The sequence below is a fragment of the Marmota monax genome, unplaced genomic scaffold (assembly GCF_021218885.2).
Source record: "Marmota monax isolate L192 unplaced genomic scaffold, Marmota_monax_Labrador192_F-V1.1 WCK01_AAM20220418_F8-fsc00006, whole genome shotgun sequence".
NCBI lineage: Eukaryota > Metazoa > Chordata > Mammalia > Rodentia > Sciuridae > Marmota > Marmota monax.
The window spans coordinates 17,622,501-17,640,572 of record NW_026693712.1 but is presented as its reverse complement, the minus strand read 5'-3'; the positions used below and the strand labels follow the sequence as shown (position 1 = coordinate 17,640,572).

The following is an 18,072-nucleotide window of genomic DNA, read 5'->3' as shown; positions in this document are numbered from 1 at the left end:
TAAACTACATGGTATATTCATACATCTGAAAAATATAAACCAATGTGTACAAAACACATTAGAACAACATGACACAGATCAATTTCACTTAATATAATGTTAATTGAAGAACATCGACAAAATGCTAATACTGTATAGCTTTATTTGTATGAAAATTCAAAAAAAAAAGCTGAGATAGATATGATAATAGAAGTCAAGATAGTGCTTGCCTTTTAGGAGGAAGACAAAAAACAAACAAAGAAGGGGAATTCTTGGGTTTTGGTAGACTTTCAATTTTTAATCTGGAAAATTCTTATAATAGTATATACACTTTGTTAAAATTCACTGACTTGAGATTCACTGTATGTACATATGTATGTGTGGTCAGATTCATCCTATCCCTCCATTTTACTCTTGCCACTACTCTACTGATCTTTCCTCTGTTTTGATGGAATACCCCCAATGCCTCAACCATTTTGCCACTAGCTTCCACATATCAGAGAAAACATTTAAATTTTGACTTTTTTGAACCACTTTGGGATTGAATTAGAGAAATTATTTTGCATGCTTTTGAGATTGTCAAAGTGTATTCTAATGTTATGTCTAACTTTAGAAAATGATTATTAAATACACACACACACACACACACACACAGAGAAATGGCATTAAACCTAAATTCCTGCCTTTAACAAACAGTATTTCACTGAGTTGTACAGTTATGCTTTGTGACTTTTTCTGGTGGAATGTTATATTTCAAAATTAAAGTAATTTTTTTAAAATCGAAATTTTGCCAATATACATTATTATTAATTTCATAAAAATAATAAATTATAAACACAAAGTTCCTCATGTACTCAAATGAAGATAAAAAAGATAAAGATAATATATCAGTTTACTTTGTTCTTAAAGGTATTCTTTTACTGAAAATTAACTCAGGTGATATTCATTTACAACTTCTAATAACTTGGAGATAAAATAAGGAACGCTTTTGTGGCTTAAAAGGGTATGGATACACACCAGATTTAAAATTTGGAATGAAATGGCAAATATTATGTGCAATAGTAAGAAAGGACACCTGGTGGCGCTGCAGGCTAAGAGTGTGAATAATGGGCTCTGGATGCCCAAGAACGCATTTGAGCTGGTAATCACTCTGAAAGCTCCCTACAACAATGAGGCGTTTTAGGTGAGCTCCAGGAGACAAATCTTCAGAAAGGTCTTCATTCCAAGATCATAAAAACAGAAACATTTGACCAAATCGTCTGAGTGGATTGCATACAGAGTAAAAGGAACTTCACCTTCTGGACCCGTCTGAACAATGGAGGCAGAGCTAGATAAAACGCCAAGGAAAAGGCAAGTCTTTTTTCTTGCTATGCTGTTGTTTTTGTGGGAGGCTGACTCTGAGGCAATTAGATATTCCATGCCAGAAGAAACAGAAAGCGGCTACTCTGTGGCCAACCTGGAAAAAGATCTGGGGCTCAGGGTGGGAGAGCTGGCCACTCGGGGTGCGCGAATCCATCACAAAGGCAGCAAACAGCTCTTGCAGCTTGATGTAAAAACCGGCAATTTGCTTCTACAGGAAAAACTAGACCGGGAGGTGTTGTGTGGGGCTACAGAACCCTGCATATTGCATTTCAAACTGTTACTAGAAAACCCAGTGCAGTTGTTTAAAGTTGATGTGCAACTGACAGATATAAATGACCATTCTCCAGAGTTCCTAGACAGGGAAATGATCCTTAGAATCCCAGAGAGTGCACAGCAAGGGACGATGTTTCCTTTGAAATCAGCTCACGATTTTGATATAGGTAGCAACAGTGTTCAGAACTACACAATCAGCCCCAACTCCTATTTTCATGTTGCTACTCACAATCGCGGAGATGGCAGAAAATACCCAGAACTGCTGTTGGACACAGCCCTGGACCGGGAGGAAGAGTCTGAACTCAGTTTAACCCTTACAGCGCTGGATGGTGGGGCTCCACCCAGGTCTGGGACCATCACAGTTCGCATTGAGGTGGTGGACATCAATGATAATGCCCCCGAATTTTTACAGTCTTTGTATAAGGTACAAGTTCCTGAGACCAGTCCCATAAACTCGTTAGTTCTCATTGTCTCTGCTCGAGATTTAGATGCAGGAACACACGGGAGTGTAGCCTATTCTTTATTTCAAGGTGATGAAGTTTTTCAACCATTTGTAATACATGAAAAATCAGGAGAAATTCGTCTCCAAAGGGCATTGGATTTTGAAGCAACCCAACATTATATTGTAGAAATTGCAGCCACAGATGGTGGAGGCCTTGTGGGAAAATGCACAGTGGCCATAGAAGTGGTGGATGTGAATGACAATGCTCCTGAACTAACCATGTCCACACTCAGCAGCTCTATCCCAGAAAACTCCCCAGAGACTGTAGTTGCCATTTTCAGTGTTTCTGATCCAGACTCTGGGGACAATGGTAGGATGGTTTGCTCCATAGAAAACGATCTCCCCTTCCTCTTGAAGCCAACATTTGAGAACTTTTACACCTTGGTGACAGAGAGGCCACTGGACAGAGAAAGCAGAGCAGAGTACAACATCACCATCACAGTCATTGACCTGGGGACACCCAGTTTGAAAACCGAGCACAGCATAAACCTCCTCATCTCAGATGTTAATGACAATGCCCCTGCTTTCACACAAATGTCCTACAGGCTGTTGGTGCATGAGAACAACCAGCCAGCTCTGCACATAGGCAGTGTCAGGGCCACAGATAGAGACTCAGGCACCAATGCCCAGATCACTTACTCGCTGCTGCCCACCGAGGATCCACACCTGCCCCTCGCCTCGCTGGTCTCCATCAACGCAGACAATGGGCAGCTGTTCGCGCTGAGGGCGCTGGACTTCGAGGCCCTGCAGGCGTTCCAGTTCCATGTGGGCGCCACAGACCAAGGTTCACCTGCGCTCAGCAGCCAGGCGCTGGTGCGAGTGGTGGTGCTGGATGACAATGACAACTCGCCCTTCGTGCTGTACCCAATGCAGAATGCCTCTGCGCCCTGCACTGAGCTGGTGCCCAGGGCAGCAGAGCAGGGCTACCTGGTCACCAAGGTGGTGGCGGTGGATGGAGACTCAGGCCAGAACGCCTGGCTGTCATACCAGCTGCTCAAGGCCACGGAGCCAGGGCTGTTTGGCGTGTGGGCGCACAATGGCGAGGTGCGCACCGCCAGGCTGCTGAGCGAGCGCGACGCGGCCAGGCACAGGCTGGTGGTGCTGGTCAAGGACAATGGCGAGCCTCAGCTGTCTGCCAGCGTCACGCTGCACGTGCTGCTGGTGGATGGCTTCTCCCAGCCCTACCTGCCGCTCCCGGAAGTGGCGCCCGAGCGCGAGCAGGGGGACTCGCTCACTGTCTATTTGGTCATCGCCTTGGCCTCTGTGTCGTCGCTCTTCCTCTTTTCTGTGTTGGTGTTTGTGGTGGTGAGGCTGTGCAGGAGGCGCAGGGCGGTGCCGCTGGGTGTCTGCTCTGTGCCTGAGGGCCACTTTCCCAGCCACCTGGTGGACGTCAGTGGCACTGGGACACTGTCTCAGAGCTACCAGTATGAGGTGTGTCTGGGTGGAAACTCTGGGACTGGTGAGTTCAAATTCCTGAAGCCCATATTCCCTAACCTTTTGGTTCAGGATGCTGGGAGAGAAGTTAAGGAAAATTCCAGCTGCAGAAATAGCTTTGTATTCAACTAATTGTTGTATTTCATTCTCACTATTTTGACAACTTTCTATTGCAATTTATTTCTTTAGGAATTCTAGTGCTGTTAAAGTATTCTAACCACTATTCCAAACCTATGTATATTCCTGGTAGCTCTAAGTTTGTTCTTGTTATTGGTATTAGCATTTTTAGGCATATGAAGTATGTATTTTCCTCATAATTGATCTAATCTTAATGGTTAGTTTTCCCCAATTGTAAATTTAGCAAGTAGTCAAAAACTTCTTATTTTAATGAACTTAATAAATTTCATAAACTATTTAAAGGCTTGTATGAAATCTTGAATTTCCATGTATTTTTGGCACACATCTTTAACACATAATTTCATATTTCAATACCAGAGTGTTCACCTTTAACTAAATTTGTGGTTCACTATACTATCAGACTAAGCCCACTGAGTAGCCGTGAGCATAAAACCTAGTCCTACTTGTTTTTCTCAAATTGAATGTCAACATTACCTTCATTAAAATATTTATACACAAAAAGTGTGGCCCTTTCCTGTTGTGAGCACCACATATGTAAGGCAATGATATGTATTTAGTTGGTACTTAACCTAAAATATTGTATGTGTTCCATAAATACTAGGATTTAAAATTTTTAAATAATTGTCATTTATGATAAACTATAGGGAAACTGATATAATTTGCCATCCACTTCACTAAACTAAAAACTAAACTAAAACTGTTAAATCACTTTTTTACATAATCATATTCAAAGAATAATCTTGGAGCCTGAATTATGCCCCAAATCTCTCCAAAGAATTTCAGGACTCTTGAGGGCCTCATATAGCTCCTTGTCCTTTTGCTTTATAAATAGATGATAAAGTGGAATTTGCTGTTTTTCTGCAGTTTCTCCCCGCTTTTCAAAAATCAGGAAAATTCTTCTGCATTTTGGCTGTCCTGTTTATTTCTTTTTGGCTGATCATAGATTTTGCACTTTGTAGATGTGAACAGTCTTTATCAACAACATAATAACTTCTTTTTGATGTTTAATTATCTTCAGTTTTATTCTTTAATATTATTTAAATTTAATTTTTCAATGACATCAAAGTTACATTTGTATGAACTAAGTATTATTTTGATCTTAGGTAGCTTGAACAGTAATGAATTTATCTGAATTATAATAGTTCTAAGCTGTTAAATAAGCCTAGTTAATTGATTGTGTGATTCCAAACGGGTTAAATGTATATGGATATAAGACAATTTCATAGGACTTCTGGCTTAAGATGAACAGTTAAAAAGCTTATTTTATAATGTAATATTTATTTATAAATCTCAAATATTATTTTACTGGATATTAAATCTTGTGCTTTTCCCTGAATTAATAATTTTTCTGAGGACATAATAAAAAAAAAGAAAATTACTGACATTTAAATCATTCTTGAAACAAAGGTTTTAGCCATCACTTAATTGAAAAGTTGAAGTGAGGAAGAGTTAAATGTGAGACCAGAATTAAATACAAACAAATATACAAGATATAAATATGGTAATTAACATTATTGATTTCTCCCTTATTTATTATCACTTATTTAAATGAATATTTTTCTATGAAAAGTAATAAGTCTTGTTTAAGTTTTCACCAGTCTATCTCAAGATCATGAAAATTTAATTTCACTTTTCAAGAATCTAATTTGACTGGACAAATGATCATACAGAACCCATCTCATTCGTGTGTGCATTCATAAAATTTGGATCATTCCTTACTAGCTAGTTGATAGCTCCAGAATGTAGAAAAGATCAACATTTTAAAATTTAGTTCCTGGGATTTTGTAGTGAAAATGATCCAGATAATATTCACAACATGCATACCAAATGAAAATACACCAATTTTACTGTTATCAAACCAGGATAGAGAATGGAGGCTAATATTCTGATAATGACACACATTTCAATATGCTTTTTCTCAAATGCCTGTATTACAAATGCATCTTTTATAATTATTTTGCTGTTGTCTGTAATGCATTTAACATGTGCTATTTGAAGGGCAGAAATTCTACTGAAGTCAATATGGCCCATATCACATTAAAGTCTCCTTTTATGATAAAAAGTTACAAAATATATTTTAAAAGTGTGAAGTTAAAACATGCATGTATTTACTGGGGTTCTACTTTCAGGTTACATGCATTATCTGGAAGCATAAAACAACCTTTAAAACCGGCCATAAGACAAAAATCATCTCTGTGGAGCAGCAGAAAATATATGATATAATAATACCTGAATGGGCTAAGATTTTTGAGAAGGAATATTACTGGGGAGAAGAACTAAATCCTACAGTCAATTTTCCCCAAAAGAAATTGGGTAAATCTGAAAACAACCAACAGTTTTTTGTTAGGAACAGAGTAACTTCAGTATCCTTTGGAAGACTGGAGGATTCAAGCTCAGAACGAGTTTCCCCTCAGAGCATTTGTCAAACTCAGAGCAGCTCAGTGAACACTAAAAACTTAAGTGGAAAATTCTTGAAAAGCAGAGTAAAGTTTTTCTTGTTTATACAAATATTAGAGTTTGGGATTTCATAGGAAGGAATCATAGAGGATATACTAAATTCTCCACTGAAAACTCTGTAGGGCTAGATATCAGGACTTCAGAGAATCTTGATTGATCCCAGTGCCTGTTTTGATTAAAATGGTTTGTTTATATAGGGCTCTGTCAAGGTACCAGAAGAAAGAGTGAGCTTTTCCTGTAGGAAGATAATATCATCTTGACCCTGAACAATGTTTTACATAAATATCCAACATTCAGTAAAAAATTAGTAGATGCATAAGCATGTATGTGTGCACAGGGAAACACATAAACACACAACTGGATGGTACAGATAAAACAAGCAAAAAACCTAAACCCCCCAAATGCTGGGATAATCCAGATATTCTAATTAATTGACATACATGTTAAAATAAGTATGGCTAATGTGCTGAAAATAAGGAACAATAGAGAAAATAGATATAAAGAGAATTTCATCAAACAATTGAAATTTAAAAATGGAAATTTGTTTTATAACTAAGAAATATCATACAAAACTAAATGATTTAATATCATAGACATAAGGGAATACAGTATCAGTGTATGCAGTTAGGCTGATATAAAAAAATAAAAATACAAATAGAAAAATAATGAAAAATATAGAAAAGCATATTAGTAACATGTGGAATATAATGAAAAACTCATACATATCATAATCCTAGGATAAGAGAGAGTAAGAGTGTGTAATAAGCAATATTTAAACAAAAAAATGACAAGACTGATGAAAGTGTTTCCCCTTCAATATATTAAGAGAAACCTAATTAGGATAAATAAAAACAAAGTACACTAGGCATATTGTAGGAAAGTTGCTCATGACAAAATGAAAAAGATTTTAAAGCAACTACACAAAAGCGACATATTACTTCTAAAAAAGCATAAGTAAAATGAAGAACTTTTTAACATAAATCAATGAAACCAACAGGCAAAGAATTAATGTTTTAAGGACCCTGAAGGAAAATTTTACCAAAACTAGAATTCTATTATCAGAAAACATAACCATCAAACAGGGTATTCTAACATGTTTTTATACAAACAAATAAAAACTGAATCAGTCATATCTACACTAAAAGAAATACTTTTAGTATAAATCATTAAACAAAAGGAAAGAGTCCTAAACAGATCACAGAATTACAGGAAGAAATAGAAAGAGACAGGAAGAGTAAATATAAATAAGTATTGATCTAATGTTACTCTAGGCAATTGTGGCAGTTCCGCAGCCCGGCTGGCTGGGCAAAATAACCTGGGGGTGATGAACAACTTGTGTAGATTGATACAGCAGGAGTGGGAGCCCTTTATTGTAGGACCAGAGGGGAATTTATACTTTCCACACAGCTTATCTTAATTAACATAAACTAGATACAGCAGTCAACCAATAAGGAATCTCCACACTTAATGGCTCGCTGGCGCCACCTCACGAACCACTCCCTCTGGCAAAATGCCAGGCGCCATCCTGACTTGTTTACAGACTCTAACATGGCAATTTCTTAAAGGATATGACATTTAAATATATGACATTTAAATTCATAATTGCAAGAACATCAAGGTACAGGTGTAGAGTAGAGATTTCTAAGGTTCCAAGGATTATCTCATGAAAGTAGAAATAGTGTAGATAACAGTTATATCTTATATTAAATAATAACCAAAAAGTAACTGACGGTGCATAAAAAAAATAATAAAATCTAAAAGAAGAACAAAACCTTAGAAGCAAATGGAAGCATAGTTAGATAAGTGTGGATTGAAAGATATAATAATAATTGATTTAAGTAATTTAATTAAACAATCAAAATATTCAGACTATATTTAAGAACAACTCAAACACATACTACCAAATAAATGTGTGTGAGAGAGAAAGAGAGAAAACAAAGATTGAAAGTTAAGAATGGGATAGTGTGTTTAGTACTCTAGCCAAAATATATTTAATATACCTATATTCATATAAAACAAAGGAGACTTTAAGATTCTTCACTAGTGATGAAGACAGCTGTTTCATAATAATAAAAAGGCAAAGAAATATACCAGAAATAAGTGAAATCCAAGACTGAATATTTCTCTAACTACAAACCACAACCATATTGTGAGAGTTCATATACCTTTGTCCATTCCTAACAGAATAAGAAGACTGCCGCAGTCTGTCTGGCTGCAGCAAAATAACCGGGGGGTGACGAATAACTTGTGTATGTTGATACAGCAGGAGTAGGAGCCGTTTATTGCAGGACAGGAGCAGTATTTATACATTCCACAGAGCTTATCTAATTAGCATAAACTAGATACATCAGTCAACCAATAAGGAATCTCTACACTTAATGGCTCGCTTTTGTTACTTCTCAAACCACTCCCTCTGGCATTTTGCCAGGCATCATCCAGACTTGTTTACGAACTCTAACATTCCCCTGGCTAAATGCCAGGTGTTATTTTGACTTGTTTACAGACTCTAACAGAAGACAACACAGACACATGAACACTGAAGTGCTGCACAACAAACATCATATTCAAATACACTGACATACATAACACACTAAAACACACATTCTTCTTACATGCAATTAAAATATGAAAATTGTCTATATTCTAGATCATAAAACAAGCCTCTCTGCTTTCTGACTGCAGCAGAACAATGCAGAAATTAAAATATGACAAGAAACCCCCAATGCTTCAAAATTAAATAATAACATCCATGAGTCAAAGAAGAAATCACAACAGATATTTCCAAATAGTTTGAACTGGGTAAAAAATTATCAAGAACTGACATATAAAAACACAACTAGGAAATGTAAAGCCTTAAATGCACATATTAGAAAAGAAAGTCTAAAAATCAGTAATGAAAGATTTGATCTCAAGAAGATAGAAAAAAAACAGCAATTCAAATGTGAATAATGAAGATAGTTATTCATACAAAATACACATAAGGAAAAGAAAAAAATAGATGAGAAAATTGGTGAAATTTAAAGTGGGTTATTCATAGTTATTAGTAAAATTAAAGCTCTTTAGATTAATCAAGTAAACCAATAAAAATACAAATTATCATTATTAGGAGTAAAAAAAGAAACATCATTTAAAATCCTACAGACATTTTGGAAATAAAAAGTAGATTTCGTGAACAACTTTTGCCAACATGGTGTATCTTTGTACACTATGATCATTTTTTTCTGTGACTCTAAATCTGTTCTTTAAAATAGTCTATTTTTTTTAAAAAGGAAGCCTTACTTTCAAATAATAAAACCCATGACAAAGCTATATTAACTAAGGCAATGTGGTACTGCAGGACAAACAAACAGAAAAAATTGAATACTTGAGCAGATCTGAAATAATCTAATTTATAAGAGGAATGAGGATTCTGAAATAATTTTGAATGTATTAACTTTTCAATAAATGGTATAAAGGTATGTAGAAAATTTTTGGCTCTAACCAGATTCATTTGAAAAAATAGTTTGATTACAGCTTTAGAAGAAAAACAGTAATTAATATTTCAAAATATATAAGAATAAGACCTTTGTGTATGCAAAGATTTAAACAGAACACAAAAATGCTAACCAAAAGTGAAAAGTATTTATAAATTAAACTAAATTAGTTTTTTTGATCAAAGACACCATTGATAGAAATTAAAATATAAAACATAGATTGGGAGAAGACATATAATATATAATATATTTGTAATATATTATATAAAAGGTTCTACACCCAGAATATCAAAGACACTTCTACAGACCACAAAAGGAAAGATGCTAATGACCCAATAAGAAAAATGACAAAAGTCTTGAACAAGTACTTTACAAGAATATATCCTAATATAAATAAATATGTGAGAACATAAATAATTTTGTTAATCACCAGAGAAATACAAATCAGAATTACAAAATGATATCACCACACACTCAATAGAGTGGTTAGAACTGAAATGACAACATCGAATGTTGACAAGGATGTGGAGCAACTGGAACTCTCATACTTTATTGGTACTGGAAAAACTACCTATGAAAAATGTTACACAGTATTTGCTAATACTAAATAGATGTGTGCGTATGATGCACAGCAATACAACTAATATAAATATATTCAGAATAGTTACATTTACATGATCATTATAAGACAAGAATGTTCATAACAATACTACTGAAAAAAAGGCTCAAAACTGGATGGATGTTCATGAACTGAAGAATGCATAAAAATCACGATTATATTTATACACAAAACTATTGTAAAGTAATGAGAATGAAATAAATCATAATGATATGCCACCTATTAATTTTATAAACATATATTGAATGAAAGAAGACAGACATGAGAGTTACGCACTATAACTCCATTTGTATGAGTATAAAAAGCAAAAAGGAAAAAAAAAACTATGACAGGAGAATTCAGGATAGAGCTTATGATATGGGGAAATTTACTAATTAGACAGTGGCAGGAGAGAACTTGCTGAGTTTGGGCAGCACTCTATTTTTAATATACATTCTATTTATAGGAATGGATCCAACTTTAAATTCAGCGTGGTACACTTATATTTGTGCCTTTTCTGCAAGTATATTATGCCTCACAATTAAAGTAATTTTGTAAAACTTTAGAATTTTTATGTGTCCACTACAAATTATTTTTTATTATAATCTATGAACCAAGAAAGTATCTTCTTGTACTCAAAAGTTACTATTACAGAGAATATTAACATCATTCCATCTATGTTTGTTTGTTTGTTTATTTTTGGTACCAGAGATGGACCAGAGGGGCACATAACCACTGAACGGTATACCTAGTTTTATTTTTTATTTTGAGACAGGGTCTCCCTAAGTTCCCAAAGATGACTTTAAATATACAATGTTTCTCCTTCAGCCACCCTAGCCACGGGGATTGGAGGCATATGTTAGTTTAAAAAGGATTCTTGAACTGAGCATTCACTCAGAAAATGTTTATTTAGAACTTCTAATAACTTGAAGATACAACAAAGGGAGATTTGTGATTAAAAGGATATTGATACAAGGCAGTATTAGAATTTAGAATAAAATAGCAAATATCATACGAAATAGTAAATAAGGACGCCTGGTGGCGCTGCAGGATAAGAATGTGATATTGGGCACTTGGATGCCTAAGACGCCATTGAACCAGGAATCAGAACTCTGAAAGCTCCCTAAAATAAGGAGGCATTGTAGGTGAGCTCCAGAGGACAGATCTTCAGAGAAGGGATCATTCTAAGTGCATGTCAGACAGAAATATTTAACTCAAGATTATTTAACAAAGTCATTTGAGTGGACTGTATACCGAGTTGAAGGAACTGCACCTTCTGGACGGATTTGAACAATGCAGACTGCTCCAGCAAAATCCCGCAGAAAAGGCAAGTCATTTTCTTTGCTATGCTGTTGTTTTTGTGGGAGACTGACTCTGAGGCAATTAGATATTCCATGCCAGAAGAAACAGAAAGTGGCTACTCAGTGGCCAACCTGGAAAAAGATCTGGGGCTCAGGGTGGGGGAGCTGGCCACTCAGGGTGCGCGAATCCATCACAAAGGCAGCAATCAGCTCTTGCAGCTCCATGAAAAAACCGGCAATTTGCTTCTACAGGAAAAACTAGACCGGGAGGTGCTGTGTGGGGCGACAGAACCCTGTATATTGCATTTCCAACTGTTATTAGAAAACCCAGTGCAATTGTTTCAAATTGATGTGCAACTCACAGATGTAAATGACCATTCTCCAGAGTTCCTAGAAAGGGAAATGATCCTTAGAATCCCAGAGAGTGCCCAGCCAGGGACTGTATTTCCCTTGAAATCAGCTCAGGACTTGGACATGGGTAGCAATAGCGTTCAGAACTACACAATCAGCCCCAACTTCAATTTTCGTGTTGTTACTCATAGTCATGGGGATGGCAGAAAATACCCAGAGCTGGTGTTGGACAAAGCCCTGGACAGGGAGGAAGATTCTGAGCTCAGTTTAACCCTCACAGCACTGGATGGTGGGGTGACACCCAGATCTGGGATCATGACAGTATACATTGAAGTAGTAGACATCAATGATAATGCTCCCAAATTTTTACAGTCCCTGTATGAGGTACAGGTTCCTGAGAACAGTCCCATAAACTCGTTAGTTCTTGTTGCTTCTGCTCAAGATTTAGATGCAGGAACATATGGGAGTGTATCATACACACTATTCCAAGGCAATGAAGTTTCTCAACCATTTGTAATAGACCAAATAACAGGAGAAATTCGTCTGCAAAGAGCATTGGATTTCGAGACAACTAAACATTATAACGTGGAAATTGTAGCTACAGACAGTGGGGGCTTTTCAGGAAAATGCACAGTGGCCATAGAAGTGGTGGATGTGAATGACAATGCTCCTGAGCTAACCATGTCCACACTCAGCAGCTCTATCCCAGAAAACTCCCCAGAGACTGTAGTTGCCATTTTCAGCGTTTCTGATCCAGACTCTGGGGACAATGGTAGGATGGTTTGCTCCATAGAAAACGATCTCCCCTTCCTCTTGAAGCCCACATTTAAGAACTTTTATACCTTGGTGACAGAGGGGCCACTAGACAGAGAGAGCAGAGCAGAGTACAACATCACCATCACAGTCACTGACATGGGAATACCCAGGTTGGAAATGGAGCACAGCATAACTATCTTTGTCTCTGATGTCAAGAACGCCCCGGCTTTCTCCCAAACGTCTTACAAGCTGTTAGTTCATGAGAACAACAGCCCTGCCCTGCACATAGGCAGTGTCAGCGCCACAGACAGAGACTCAGGCACCAATGCCTTACTCGCTGCTGCCCACCGAGGACCCACACCTGCCCCTCGCCTCGCTGGTCTCTATCAACGCAGACAATGGGCAGCTGTTCGCGCTGAGGGCGCTGGACTTCGAGGCCCTCCAGGCGTTCCAGTTCCACGTGGGCGCCACAGACAAAGGCTCGCCAGCACTCAGCAGCCAGGCGCTGGTGCGCATGGTGGTGCTGGACGACAATGACAACTCGCCCTTCGTGCTGTACCCAATGCAGAACGCCTCTGCGCCCTGCACGGAGCTGGTGCCCAGGGCGGCAGAGCAGGGCTACCTGGTCACCAAGGTGGTGGCGGTGGATGAAGACTCGGGCCAGAACGCTTGGCGTGTGGGCGCACAATGGCGAGGTGCGCACCTCCAGGCTGCTGAGCGAGTGCGACGCGGCCAGGCACAGGCTGGTGGTGCTGGTCAAGGACAATGGCGAGCCTCCGCTGTCTGCCAGCGTCACGCTGCACGTGCTTCTGGTGGATGGCTTCTCCCAGCCCTACCTGCTGCTCCCGGAAGTGGCGCCCAAGCGCGGGCAGGGGAACTCGCTCACTGTCTACTTGGTTATCGCCTTGGCCTCTGTGTCGTGGCTCTTCCTCTTCTCTGTGCTCGTGTTCTTGGTGGTGAGGCTGTTCAGGAGGCGCAGGGCGGCTCCGCTGGGTGTCTGCTCTGTGCGTGAGGGCCACTTTCCTGGCCACCTGGTGGATGTCAGTGGCACTGGGACACTGTCTCAGAGCTACCAGTATGAGGTTTGTTTGACCAGCGACTCTGGGACTAGCGACTTCAAGTTCCTGAAGCCCATATTCCACAACGTATCTCCCAAGAGTGCAAGAGAAGCAACCCATTAAAATGGCACCTTCAGGAATAGTTTTGTATTCCATTAATCTGATTATATTGCAGTGTTTTCTACCCCTTATCTATAATTTTCCTGGATTAAGAGTTACAGTGTGTCATGGAGGAAAAGTCCCCCTTGAAGTATAGCTTTGATTTCCCTTCATAGTGGAGTTGTTCGCTGGTGTTGTCCAACTTTGGAAAACTCACTTTTACTTTATTGCATTTATGCACTGTCATTACAAATTCATGCTAAGGGTTGTTTTTTTTTTTCCTTAAATTTTTAGTCTTTTGTATATTTGTCATGGTAACTGGCTTAATAAGTTCAACTGGAACTTTTCCTTATATGGTACTCATTCTGTTTCATCCCACTCAAGGATTTTAGGTGTTAAATTGAAAAACAAAATCACTTCATTTTATTCTTTTTGTTTCCAAATGAATGCATATGATTACAAGTCCAGTATGTGAGAAACCATAATAAAATGCAACAACATCTACTCTTATTTTGCAACCTTAAGCCTCCTTGGCAAACATTTTTTGGAAAAACTTTTTAAATTGATATATAGCATGCAGAAAGCAAAGTGAATGTAATATTCAGCTGTATGTATTTTCACATAGCAAATGTAATTGCCACGAGCAACTTGAGAAAATGACACATTTGCATTGCACTCAACACAAATTTCTCCTTAAAATCACTGGGAACCCAAGTATAACTGACATATGTCCTCACCAGAGCATAGTTTATTTTTGCCCCTTTTGAATTTTATAAATGTAATAATAGACTGTGAACTGCCTTGTGTATAGTTGCTTTTGTTCAATATTTTATGAAATTTATTCATTATTCTGCTTAACTTTTTCATTCTCATTGCTGTATTACTCATTACTTCACTGTATTAGTCTTTTCATTCTCATTGCTGTATTACTCATTACTTCACTGTATTAGTCTATCAACGTTTATTAAAATTCATTGAATATCATCTAGCCACATATATGGGTTGGTGCATGGATTGACTGTTATGAATCACACTACTCTGAACATTCTTGCAATGTCTTTGGACTTTCCAGTTTTGTTGGACACTAAGGGATGGAATTACTGCTTATTTTGTAGGTACATATTTACTCTTAGTAGACATTTCCAAATAGTTTTCCAAAGTGATTTTGCCATTTACACTATCCACAACATCTAGATGTACCCAGTCATTCACATGCTATTGTCTGGTTTTTAAAATTTTATCCCATTAGAAAGCATTTTAAAAACTTCCAAAAAAACTCTTACAACATTTATCCTTAATATTAGTTAATATTTTTATAATTGTTTTGGGTTGAATTGAACTCCCATCCCTTCCAGTTTCATATGACATCAGAAATCCCACTACCTCAGAATATGATCTTGCTTAGAGATAGGGCCTATGAAGAGGGAATTACATTAGTATTAGGTGGTTTGTGTAGGCCCTAAACCAATAAAACTGGTGTCATTATAAAAGGAAATTAGGCATGGAGAAAAGACATACCAGATACATGCATACACAGAGATGATCGTGTAAAGTCACCAGAATAAGATCATCATCTATGAGAGAGGCTTCAGAATTTAAAAATCCTGACAACACCTTGACCTGAGACTTATATTCTCCACAACTGTGAGAAAATATATACCTGTGATTTAAGCCACCCATCTGTGGTATGTGGTTATGGCAATCCTACAAACAACATTAGTAATTTATCATGCATTTTTTTCTTTGACAATTTACTGTTATGATTGCTGGGTACTGCATTCAAAAATAACTTCAATTGTATGATCTTCACATAGAATATACTGCTATTTCAGGTACTTCTCTTGTCAAATTGAAAAGTCCATTTATTATCCATTAACAATAGTTTCATTGATTTTTGTATGGATAAAATGCAGACATTCTTATTCTTTCTTTCCTATTTTCCCTTACATTTTCCAACCTCCTTCAGTGAACCTCTGCCTTTAACTACATCTTGTCTATAGATATGTTTTAGAAACTGAAAATATGAATTTGAATTTTACTTTTTGTGACAATATAAATTATAATTCCCTACAACCAAAAATCACCAGGAACACACTTTATCAAAATAAAGTTGGGGTTATTGACTCTTTGTAACAATGGAAACTGTAGAAAATAAGAAACTGTGGATCACCTTAGTAACAGGGTTACTTTTGTACTATTATAAAGGAGTTCTAGGATTTGAGTTTGTGATAGGAAATTTGGAGAGGGTTTAAGGAAGTAAGGGTTAGCTCTGGATTAGATGCTTTAAGAAAATGGGAAAGAAATGTATGATTAGCTATTTCACTAAATTCCATTGAAGAATTGAGGAGAACAAGGTGAAATGAAAGTATAATTGGTGAAGAAGCAACATTCACTCATATTTGCAAGGAATTGGAGGTCTTTGATCATTGTACTGGTTTGAACAATATTCTTATTTTTGCTTGTGCTCAACCATGAAGTAATTTTATTTTCATCTTACTTAATTGCTGAGAGCCATAGCAGAGTCCGAATGACACAAGGCATTTTTGCCAGAATGAGTGGTTGAGAGGTGATGCCAGCAAGCCATCCAGATGATAATGGTTATGTTAAGCTGTGTATATTAGACCCCAGCTGTCCAACTCGGCCTGGTACTTTGGAGATTTCCGGAGAGTTCCCATTGGTTGGGGAAGTGCAGGAGGAGGGATTTCCCCAGGCGGGATTTCCGGTTGGTGTGTAGTGTGTCCAGAGAGAAGGCAGCTCGTGGGTGGTGGCGTTTGGGGAGTGGGAGAATAAAGGAGTTCCATTTTTGAACCTACAAGGCTGTGTGGTGGCTGGGTTATTTTGTGCCCAGCCAGACTGTGGCACTTAATCAGAATCACCAAGGTCTTTTTTGATATTGGTGTTGGATGAGATGGTTCATGTTCTATAGGAGATCTTGACCTACCTGGGAGTGTCAGGACAGTCCCTGGTTATCAGTGGCTGATTCTCTCTCTCAAAATATTGTCCCTTATGCAGCCATAGTACTTGGGATAAGTAATATCATACCTGCTCCTTGGATCTACCATTGTGCTTCCTATGCCATTGAAAAAAGAATGTCCCTAAAATCAAGATCAAATAGATTCACCTTTTCAATTTCACACTTTTTCAAAATCCCAAACATGAATTCAGCTTCCCATATTTTCTACCTGGAGCCTTCTATCTTTTTGCTTCTACAATAATTAAATGTTCTCTGCATATGTACCAAACTGCTCTCTGGTTTTCATTCTCTCCTATTTGATTTCATTGTGTGATGGGACCCTCATCCCCTTCTTTCCTTTTTCATTCCCTCCCTTTGCTATAGTAAATCCTCAAATGACATCCCCAAAGAGTATGTATAGAAAAAAACTTAATATCTTACATGCCTGAAAATGTATTTAGTTTTCCCTAATACTCTACTGATGATTCAGTGAGATAAAAAATTCTTGCTCTGCAATTTAAAATAGTTTATGAAGTGATTATTAATCTAAAATTTTTAATAAATCTTACCCAATCTGATTGTTGATCCTTTTTGTTCTCTCTTCTTTTACACACATATCATATATAAAATATATAAATTATATGTATATGCAATATAATATGTGTAATTTCTGTCTCCTTCCTTCCCTCTCAAATTTTAGAATATTCTCTATTAGGAGACTTGAGTTTCACAATAATATTATGTTCTTTTTCATTTATTTTTTCTGGACGCTTGATGTATTTATATATTCCGATAATTCACATATTTTCATTTTTGAGATATTTCTCTCTATTACTATTCCCTTACCAATTGTATCCCTAACTTTATCTTGTTATTTCTGATATTTGAGCTTATCAGTTATGGAACATTTTGCTGAGAGCCACAGCAGAGTCTGTATGGCCCCTGGCATTTTGCCAACAGTATTGATTGACAGGCGAGGCATTACTATCCGCCTCTGCCGCAACTTTTGAGTTCTCGCACTATTTTGGAGTTCTCGTGGGGATTTCCGGGGATTCCCTGAGAGTTCCCATTGGTTGGGGAAGTGCAGGAGGAGGATTTTCCGGGAGAGATATTTCCGGCTGGGGGTTCCTGGACAAGCCTCGTGGCATTCGGGAGGATTCCCCGGGAGCTGTGTGAAGTGTTTTCCTGCAGTTTAAAAATAAAGTTTGTTCCTGCTTCAGTGGCTCGTGATTTGTGCCCAGCCAGACTGCGGCATTTGGCGGCCTGTGGGGGGAACTTCTGAAGCTTCGGGGTAAGTGAAATTGCTTGCCCCTAAGGGAAGGCGAGAGAATGGGTGAC

General features: G+C 37.7%; 1 protein-coding gene and 1 pseudogene across 1 annotated transcript; both read left to right on the top strand.

Moving 5' to 3' along the window:
* The first annotated feature begins 838 nt into the window (after positions 1-838).
* On the top strand, positions 839-3,969 carry LOC124103412 (protocadherin beta-5-like). Its single transcript, XM_046459995.2, has one exon. The coding sequence runs from the start codon at positions 1,295-1,297 to the stop codon at positions 3,680-3,682; it is 2,388 nt and encodes a 795-aa protein (XP_046315951.1). The 5' UTR covers positions 839-1,294; the 3' UTR covers positions 3,683-3,969.
* A 145-nt stretch (positions 3,970-4,114) lies between these two features.
* LOC131424773 (protocadherin beta-5-like) lies at positions 4,115-15,584 on the top strand (annotated as a pseudogene).
* The last annotated feature ends 2,488 nt before the right edge of the window (positions 15,585-18,072 follow it).